We start from the raw sequence: 10805 nt of genomic DNA on the forward strand, positions 1-10805 counted from the left end.
TGCATAGGATTGTCTATACCTATAATCTTTTTAATTTGATGTGTTTATGTGCAGGTATCAGCTGCAGCTTCTGGCAATTCCTCCAATTCTGGAGCATCATCCTCTGCTGCGAGTGGACTTACAGGATGGGCTGCATTTGGTGCAAAGACTGCTACTGCTGCACCTGTAACTTCTAAGATGGGTAGTGCAGCACAAGCTGGCAGTGCAAAGCCTCCAGCACTGTCTGCTGCAAGTCAGAAACCTCTGGGCTCAAGTACCCTGGCACCCATTAAAAGTGGATCTATATCTAAATTAGGATCTGGGAGTAGCAGTTCAAGCTCCATTTCACTAAAGCCCCTTCCACCACTCACATTAGGAAAGACAAGTCTCAGCCGTTCGATGAGCAGTGATAATGTAAGCAAAACAGGCTTGCCTAGCCCAAGCATGGGCTCCTCTGGGAGCAGTATGGGCAGCGGTAATGGAGGAGGCAGTTCTTCAGGAAGCAGCGGGAGCTCTGGTAGTAAAACCCCTGTAGAACCCAGCACACAGCAATCTGGAACCAAAGGTCCGACATCTCAAGAATCCCAGTTAAACGCTATGAAACGTCTCCAAATGGTGAAAAAGAAAGCTGCACAAAAAAAGCTGAAGAAATGACTGTGTGAAAAGTAGACTTTGAAATAAATGTGTTTAACGTCCTATGGTGGGGTGTGAGAATAAGTGTTACTAAGATGGTTCAATGTACTCTATAATGGAGGTTATGTGGGCTCTGAGGTTATATTTTCCTGCACAACTTAATTACAGCTTTGTACAGATGCTTATCCACTGATATTAAGAAGATGCCAGGTACCTCACATTTGGGTATGGGGTGTGAATGGAGTACACTGTTGTAGGCAAAACCCCTATATGAGTGCATAGAGCAGGCAGAGTCCAGTTGCTGCGCCACCTCCACTCCAGATAATAAAAGGAAGTGGGCATAGGATCATTGAGGACAATAGCTTCCCTGGTCGTACCCATTTACATGCTTTTACAAGCATTAAAGTGCTATTCAGTATTATACTTTTATGCTAGTTGGTAACTGGTCTTAGGTTATTAGAAAGTAACTACTCTTACCTAAGTTGTTGTCATATTCTTTTCAAATGTTTATTCCACAAACTAAATATTTCCGTGTTCTCCAGTGACTCCCTATTTCATACAGAATACTGTATTTTCTAACAAAGCAAGTTTATATGCATTTTCTATAGCCTGCACCTGATGCGAAAAAGTTCAGGGGAAAGTACATGTTTTATTTATGTTGATTTGCAGGATTTATTTGGATAAGCATGAGAAAAAACACCCTTGTGTGACCCCTGTTCATTCATAATATATTTACAGCTAGGATTCCATTAACACTTATTAAACCGTTAAAGTTCTGGAATGGTAAAAGAATTATCTGAAATCATTATCACATAGTTGCACTCTATGGGGCATATTCAATCACAGACAGTATTTAGTAGCAGGCCGTTTCCCCTCCCATTCTGACCATTCATTTCCACCCTCTCTTATGGGTGAAAATGAATGGTTGCAAACGGCCCGTTTTCTACAGAGGCGGGGTCAAAAACACATGGATGAGCAGAGATTCCGCTCACCCATGTGTTTTTCAACTTGTCGGAATTTCCGACAGGGCGGAAGAATGGCACTTCAATTGAATATTGAAGTATCGGAAAGTTCCAATTATCGGTGGAAAGTGCCATCTTTCTGCCCTGTCGGAACTTCCGACCGTAATTGAATACTCCCCAATATAGTGTTGTGCTTAGTAATATAAGGCTTAGGGTCCTATGTATTACTAATTGGGGCACTGCCACAATTATTAACAGTCTCTCTATTGCAATAGATATTTCCTTTTTGAATAAAAATATACCGCTATGTACTAACTGTAACTTTGAAGGACAATGTAGCAATAATTACTGTCCCTACAAGTTACTTCCCCGCAACATTGGAGAAGTCTCACATTTGTGAAAATCTGACACTGCATCAGGGTGGTCATTCCGAGTTGATCACAGCCAGCAAATTTTTGCTGCTGCTGCTGCGATCAACTAGTCCACGCCCATGGGGGGAGTGTATTTTAGCTTAACAGGGCTGCGATCGCTTGTGCAGCTCTGCTAAGCAAAAAAAAATTCAAGCAAAAGAAGACTAGGCCTATCCTGTGCGACGATCCCTGCGATGCTGGAGCTGGCTTTGACGTCAGACATCCGCCCTCCGTTCTCCTAGACACGCCTGCGTTTTCCTTACTACTCCCCGAAAACGGCAGCCAACGCCTTCTTCCTGTCAACCTTCTTTGCGTTCTGCTCTGCAACCGCTTCCTTTGTTAGACGCGACGTAACCTGGCGACCCCTGTCACCGGGCAATGGCGCGCACGCGCACTGTGGCCCGCCGCGCATGTGCATTCCGGACCCGTTTGCACCGCAGCGGTAAACCGCTGCGTGCGAACGGGTCGGAATGACCCCCCCAGGTGTAGGAGAGAGAGCCACTCCTGTGAGTTTGCTTTCACAGACTCTAAGTGGTTTATGCCATATGACAGTGTTGTAAACCAACAGGGCCAAATGGTACAGAGGGGTAAGACTGTCATCCTCATTGATAATAGTGGGGACTGAGGTCTCTTCTGTGAAATCTCATGCATTAGGCCGTTAGTGCATATTGGGAATACATACAAAATTATTCAGAAACTGCTGGTTCTGCATATTTCTATGAAAAATGTACTTGATAAATATACTCCTTACATGTGCAGTGCATACTTCTTACATTTTCATTTGTGTTCTTGGCAGTAATGCAATAGGAGAAACCTTTCGGAATGAAAATGTAGGGTTGTAATATTAGGAACACAGATGTGTCCTTTTTTATCTAGTCCCAGGCATGGTTGCTGTATTATTTTATGGCATCTGTCTTATTAGCATTCATTCTCCATTTTTTCAGACTTCTCACAGCATGTGATATTAACCTTACATGGTAACCGTGTGAAACCAAAAGGAAAATAAAACTTCTGTTTGCTTAGTTTTGTTTAAAATGCATCTATTACATAGACACAGCGGAAACAGCAGTTTTGCAACTCTCCATAAGGACGTGCCTACATCCCTGGTTCCCAATCCATCTGCTGGCTGAAGTTTCATGCATATATACACCATGTAGGTGACAAGGGGATGCCGTCACTGTGTTGGCAATTATAATGTTTATTTTGGAGCATGCTGACATCGGCGTAATCCTGACCGTGTTACGACTTTGAGAGTGGAGTGCTAGGGTTAGGCACTAGAGGGAGGATTACGGGTTAATGATATTCGCTGCAGTAATAGTCACTGTCAGCTGACCACTGGCCCGGAATGACACTGCTGGACCACCAGGAATGTTTTGTTGACATGATACACGTCAACAAAATATACTGAACCCGTAGACAGGTGCCCATTAAAGTTGCAGGTGTAACAGAATCCTGGTATATGAGCATATGTTGCAGCAGAGAGCGCTGCAAGCTGTAATGAACAGAATAATCAAAACCAAAATCAGACGAGTCATGGAAGCAGGATGTTATACTAGCTCATATATAGACATTTTGCACGTGATAGTACAGTGCTGGTAATACAAGCGGGCAGCTTGCAAGCCGCCTTAGAATTTAATCTGTGAAAAGGTCCATTAATTGTGCGTAGTAACAAATCATCTGTGTGTGAGCCACTGATAGATGTTAATAGACAAGAGTCTATAATCCCTGTGACAGCCACATGTGCTAGAGACTTCACAAGCTGTTTGCCTGCAGAAGTTGATTTTGAAATTCTTGGTGTGAACAAGCTCTAAATATAATGAAATCTATTTTTATTTGAGGTGGTTGAGTGTAATATAATTACAATGTAAAATTAATTTACATTTCCTTTTAAACAACATATTTACATTTTCATAAAATAATACACAAATGCATCATCATTCATATATAAACATTTATTATATATTAACATCTATGCATAAATCATTTTGTTTCATAAATTTCTATCTGTACACTTGTTTGATAAAATAGGGAATATACTGTATAACATTTAATTAAATCAATTGCCGTCATAAAGGTTTACCAATATCACCCGTCTAGCAGGATATCATTTTATAGAGGAAGTGTAATTAATATAATGACACTTATCACATGATCAATTGGAGGCTGCCTGTCTGCACATTGTACATACATGTGGAAACATTCACAATGTGCTTCATGCTGGCAGTTATACCATCAACATACATTATATTCAGACATAAGCTAACCACATAGCAAATTGATGTGATGTGAGTGTAGTGTGTTAGCTAGCATTTTTAAAGACCATGGGCTGAGAAGTCTTTCAACAGTGCAGCTAAGACTTTGTGATATTGCCTGAAACGTTATTTTATAACCATATCGGCTAATAGCAGCATCACACATCAGCATTATAAGTACCGGTAATTCATGTGTTAGTCAATAGCTTGATTGGCTTTTGCCTCTGCAGAAGCCATGGCAACATAAAGAGTGACATGACTGGTGTCGCGGACTGTGCTGTTAATCATGGCCTATACATCATGTCAGAACAAGAACAGTCCAGGAATGAATAGGACACCTTTTTATTCTTTAAAGATGACACAAAAGAGCCATAAATATAAAGCCTTTGTGCACATTGTGGTGCCGGGGGAGGGAGTACTCTTTATCCGGATACAGGCCTGTTTGGGGGCCAGTCCCCCCTTCTCATTGCAGAGAGAGATGCACTTTGGGCAGGGAGAGAGAGAACTTAAGGTGCATACACACGGTGCAAAGGAACCTTACGATTTTGACTATATAGTCAAAATCATAAGGAAAGTTAGTGCAAATTGCACCGTGTGCGCGGCTCCCTGCGTGGGGGAACAATCACACCTGCGCAGGGCTGATTTGAGGCTGCACGTTATACAATTTTTAAAATATTTTTTTAAGCAGGTGCTCTGGCCACACTCCCTCCCTGTACTGGGGCCCAGCAGAGCTGTCAGTGCCCCTGACTACAGTACATGTTTACAACATGGGGCCTGAGTCAGAGTAGTAGGCAAACTTGATGCTTTTCATATGATGATGGCGGATAGACTGCGCATGTGCAGGACCCATTCTGTGCATGCTAACTGCGTCCATCTGTGAATGACATTATTAGGACATCTGACCTAATGGATGCTAATATTGGAGGGATGTGTTTGCATGTTGGTCATGAGGTGATAATCCATCTCTTAGCAAACTACTTTTCTATTTTTGGAAAAAAACTGTCCCGCCTGGGTTCATCTAATAGAGAAGTCCCTCGTAATTATCTACCAGCCACTGTAAATGCTACACTTATACAAGTAATGGCAATATTATATTGCTTTGAAATCTATCTGTATAACACAATGTGCACCATGAGCCCTTTCACTGTGAAAAAATGGGCTGCACATGCTTTACCTCCATGGTAATTTCCATTTGCAAAAACCTACACTGATAGAGAATTAAAATGGTACCTACATTTTGGTCTTCAAATAAAAAAACAAACAAATAGAATGACCCCCATACATCAGTCACCGTGATTACCGGATCATTGCGCCAGCGATCATTAGCAATCTGTTGTGGAATCTTGGCAATTAAATATGTTTAAAATGCCTAATTTCCTGATTCTAACCAAAATAGGTCAGGAATTGGGGGATTGGGATTTTTCAACATGTTTAGCATTCCTGATTCCCTGACCTGGCCTTCAGTGGATCAGGCTATTGTCAAAAACACCAATGATAAAGAAAACGGAAATATGAATAAATGAAAGCTTTGTATACATTAATAGTAAAACTAATAAATTGCTTGGTTGTATAGGAAGAGGTAGGCAATATATTGGCAGTTAATAGATCACCTTGCCATGACAAGTTTATTTGGGTTTGGTACGAAATGTCAATAATGGCTGTGATACTAAACTAACCATTGTCTAAGCCCAATGACATTTTAACTGAGCCAACATTTTGAATGTCAACCTAATGACTAGCACTGGGTTATACATTCATGGACGTTGCAAAAAATCTATTAAAAAAAATGAGTATAATGGCAATTGTGCTGCGTAATAAACCTTATCAGGAATAAACTTTCAGAGGTGAAAAGGAAAAGCTTACAGCAGAGAAGGGTCAGATGTGATGTAGTTGGATATTTCAGAATAAATGTAAATTTAATGTTTACTAAATGTACTTTTTATCAACTGCATCATTTGTGCATAGTACCCGCAGAAAATATGTTTGGCTAAAAATAAGGAAACTCCCGTGCTAAGAATGGGTAGAAGAGAGAGAGAGAGAGAGAGAGAGAGAGAGTGTGTGTGTGTGTGTGTGTGTGTGTGTGTGTGTGTGTGTGTGTGTGTGTGTGTGTTTTTTTTTTATTTGGTCACAGTGAATGATTATACTTCATATTCAGTACATCGGTTTGCTTTGTCAGCATACACCGTGTATAAGTGCTTTAAACATAAGAGTAGCCTGCAGCCTGCCAATGGTCCTGTATGCACTTGACCTCTGTCCCTTTTGCCACTCTTTTCAATAATCAAACATAGAAAATAGATCCTTCACTTTGTATCGCACAGGAGCATCCAATAAAAGGAAACAGAAATTCCAAATTCCTCCCATGCTTCACTGTCCTTTAAACGGAAAAGAACTCATTGCTAAGCATATGTCATCTTCCCTAAATAATTAGCTGGAACGTATCCTCTCTGGCCATGTGCCTCGCCAAGCCACCACTCCTTATTACCACTCAGGTCACAGAACTTAATTATTCTGACCCTCTGATTCTCCTCCAGAGTGAGTTCCTGCTGACTCCGAGCTTCAAACGCATAAACAGCATAGAAAATCTGAAATATACAAAAGACCAATTATTATATACCAAGACATACACTCAAAATACAGTATGCCAGATAATAGACTCCCTCCTGTAAATCATGTAGATATTAGGAGTCACAGAGTTCTGTGATCAGGCAATAGCGAAAGGCTTTAGGATGTGATACAATATAGGTGCCAGACATTCAAGGTGACTTCTAATATCCAAAACAATGTATATTAGGGGGTGTGTTTTCCAGGACTGACCAATTATAAAGTAATTACATCAGAACTCACCATTAGTTCACCTATACTGTAGGGCCTGATTCTGAGTCACACTCAAGTCACAAAACGGATGCTTCTTGCGACATAAGCAGACTGTGAATGTGCCACAAGAAGCACTCACAGACTGTACAGGTGCTGCACCATGCATTCGCACTTTCACGGACGATTCAAAAATGGGCGGTTTGCACCAAGTCGGAGCATCTCTCTGTGGCAATTGGATGGCAACCGCGAGGATGCAAGGAACAGATCTATCTCCTGGTACAGGTTGAGTATCCCTTATCTAAAATGCTTGGGACCAGAAGTATTTTGGATATCGGATTTTTCCGTATTTTGGAATAATTGCATACTATAATGAGATATCTAAGTCTATGCACAGAATGCATTTATGTTTCATGTACACCTTATACACACAGCCTGAAGGTCATTTTAGCTAATATTTTTAATAACTTTGTGTATTAAACAAAGTTTGTGTACATTGAGCCACAGAAAACAAAGGTTTCACTACAGTATCTCACTCTCACTCACTCAAAAAAGTCCGTATTTCAGAATATTTGGATATGGGATACTCCAGTGCCGTTTCTGGCGGCGGGCGAGCCGTGCAACCGTGCGGGGCGCCCGCCGCTGCACTTTACGGGTCCCAGATTACCCCCCCCCCATCCCTTTTCCCGAGTACTCCTGCTCGGGGGGCGGAGTTTCGCAGTATGATGCTGTTGCGTCGTGACGTCACGACGCAACCGCGTCAATCAGTGAAACTCCGCCCCCCGAGCAGGAGTACTCGGGAAAAGGGAGGAGGGGAAGCCAACTCAGCCAAGCTGTTAAGAGGAGGCGCCGGCGGCCGACGCGGGCAGCGGGAAGATCTTCTTGACATGTAAGTTCATCATCTCTCTCCCCCCTCCCTCTCCCTTCTTCCCCCCACTTGACACTTGCCTGCCGTACTGCATAGAATGGGGACACTTTCCTTCCGCAATGTGTAAAATGGGGGCACGTGCCTGCCGTACTGTGTAAAATGAGGACACGTGCCTGCCGCAATGTGTAAAATGGGGACACGTGCCTGCCGCAATGTGTGAAATGGGGACACCTGCCTGCCGCAATGTGTAAAATGGGGACACGTGCCTGCCGCAATGTGTGAAATGGGACACCTGCCTGCCGCAATGTGTAAAATGGGGACACGGGCCTGCCGCAATGTGTAAAATGGGGACACGGGCCTGCCGCAATGTGTAAAATGGGGGCACGTGCCTGCGTACTGTGTAAAATGGGGACACGTGCCTGCCGAAATGTGTAAAATGGGGACACGTGCCTGCCGCAATGTGTGAAATGGGAACACCTGCCTGCCGCAATGTGTAAAATGGGGACACGGGCCTGCCGCAATGTGTGAAATGGGGACACGGGCCTGCCGCAATGTGTAAAATGGGGACACGGGCCTGCCGCAATGTGTAAAATGGGGACACGGGCCTGCCGCAATGTGTAAAATGGGGGAACGAGCCTGCCGTACTGTGTAAAATGGGGACACTTGCCTGCGTAATGTGTAAAATGGGGACACTTGCCTGCCGTAATGTGTGAAATGGGGGAACGTGCCTGCCGTACTGTGTAAAATGGGGAGTCTTGCCTGCGTAATGTGTAAAATGGGGACACTTGCCTGCGTACTGTGTAAAATGGGGACACGTGCCTACTGTGCTGTGTAAAATGGGGACACTTGTCTGCGTACTGTGTAAAATGGGGACACGTGCCTGCTGTAATGTGTAAAATGTGGACTTTTTTTTATTCTGTGGTGGCTGTGATGATGAGATCAGATGAGGCCACGCCCATCTTAACAAAGCCACACCCATTTTAACGAGGCCACACACCCTTGTCGGGAGCGCGCGCCGAAGGTGCGCGCATGCTTTTCCTCTTTATATCTATGGGGGGGGCGCATTTTTTTTTATGTGAATGGGGGGGGGGGCGCATTTTTAAATCTCGCACTGGGAGCCAAATTGGCTAGAAACGGCCCTGGGATACTCAACCTGTAGTGACATGGGAGTGTTGTGGGCGTGTAGCCAGACTTCTGTGCTCGTCTGGGGCATGCACACAGAGAAGGGACAGATCTTTTGCACCGAGCATGCTAATGATGTGATAATTGTGGCTGGGAAAACAGTGGCAGATAGATACTCACATAGCACTGTGTGTGTGACTCAGAATTATGTACAGGGGTATCCTGATGGAAGATAGACAGTAAATAGATAGTCAATAGGTCAACACCAGATGGTCCACAGTCATTGGATGGAATTCAATTGTTTGAAAAGTCGGTTGGGTGTCTGTTTTTTTCCTGTCTATTAAATAGGAAAAAAAAGACACCCAACTGACTTTTCAAACAATTGAATAACCCCTAATAGGTCAACAGGGTCCAAAAGTCGACAGTAAAATTGTCATTTAAATACTGTAAGTCGATAATGTCAACATACAAATGGTTCACACAGAAAAAGTCAACACATGGGTTATCCGGGTTTTTTTGGGGTTAGTGTTAGGCACTTGGGGGAGGTTTGGAATTAGGCTGCCATAGGGGATGGTTGGAGTTAGGTACCGGGGAGGAAGGGGTTCTTGGTTAGGCACTAGGGCAGGGATGGGGAACCTTTGGCCCTCCAGCTGTTGTTGAACTACACATCCCAGCATGCCCTGCAACAATTTTAGCATGGCCAAATAGTAAAACTAGCAAGGCATGCTGGTATCTGTAGTTCAACAACAGCTGGAGGGCCAAAGGTTCCCCAACCCCGCACTAGGGAAAGGGTTAAATTTAGGGTTAGGGATAAAATAAAAAAGTGTCAACCTTTTCTGTGTCGACCATATGCACATCAACCTTTTGATCCTGTCAACCATTTTATCCTGTCAACCTAAGCCCATGTTGACCATTTAACTGCCGGGATGCACTCAATATGCTGGTGGTCGGGATCCCGGTGTTAATGAGGCTGACGCCAGAATCCCGACAGCTGGCATTTTGCTGACAGCCTGCAAACCGACACCTGCCCCTACTTCCCACTCGGTTGGTAGGTCCATGCCACCAACCGAGTGAGAATAGATTCTGTGGCCTGAAAAGCTCGCCACCGGGCCCCAAGTATGGGGAGCACAGCGAACCCGCAAGAAGTCTCGCTGCCTCGCTGATGGTATACTGCCAGTCTTTTGATCCTGTCGACCTTTTGGCCCTGTGACCTATTAACTGTCTACCATCTGGTGTCCACTACTGACTATCTTCTCTGTATACTGTCAATCTTTTAATCCACACCCATTTACAGGAGTTTATGCATACTGTTTCCTCACACATTGGGGCTAAATCAGAGTTGATCGCAGCAGCAAGTTTGTTAGCAGTTGGGCAAAACCATGTGCACTGCAGGTGGGGCAGATATAACATGTGCAGAGAGAGTTAGATTTGGGTGTTGTGTGTTCAAACTGAAATTTAAATTGCAGTGTAAAAATGAAGCAGCCAGTATTTACCCTGCACAGAAACAAAATAACCCACCCAGATCTAACTCACTCTGCAATGTTATATCTGCTCCCCCTGCAGTGCACATGGTTTTGCCCAATTGCTAACGAATTTGCTGCTGCGATCAACTCAGAATTACCCCCATTGTCTCTTGCTGCAATACCTCAAGTATATTATTCTGACTGTGTAGTGCTATTGGTCTTAATGAAATGGAAAGTGATTGTGAATGTGATGCTAATGCTTTTTCACTAATGCAGTTATTAATGGAACAAAATATTAATGAGGT

The 10805-nt window shown here is 43.5% G+C and overlaps 2 protein-coding genes across 3 annotated transcripts in view; one reads left to right on the forward strand and one right to left on the reverse strand.

The window, feature by feature from the left end:
• Positions 1–3411, forward strand: part of INTS12 (integrator complex subunit 12) — a 77542-nt gene extending 74131 nt beyond the window's left edge. For both annotated transcript variants that reach the window (XM_063919335.1, XM_063919328.1), the window contains exon 7: positions 55–3411. In XM_063919335.1, coding sequence (XP_063775405.1) covers positions 55–633 — 579 coding nt within the window. In that variant the 3' untranslated portion in view covers positions 634–3411. The remainder of the gene's footprint in view (positions 1–54) is intronic.
• A 510-nt stretch (positions 3412–3921) lies between these two features.
• ARHGEF38 (Rho guanine nucleotide exchange factor 38) overlaps positions 3922–10805 on the reverse strand; it is a 159700-nt gene continuing 152816 nt past the window's right edge. Inside the window, exon 14 of the mRNA XM_063919288.1 lies at positions 3922–6818. Coding sequence (XP_063775358.1) covers positions 6633–6818 — 186 coding nt within the window. The 3' untranslated portion in view covers positions 3922–6632. The remainder of the gene's footprint in view (positions 6819–10805) is intronic.

The sequence above is a fragment of the Pseudophryne corroboree genome, chromosome 1 (assembly GCF_028390025.1).
Source record: "Pseudophryne corroboree isolate aPseCor3 chromosome 1, aPseCor3.hap2, whole genome shotgun sequence".
Taxonomy (NCBI): Eukaryota; Metazoa; Chordata; class Amphibia; order Anura; family Myobatrachidae; genus Pseudophryne; species Pseudophryne corroboree.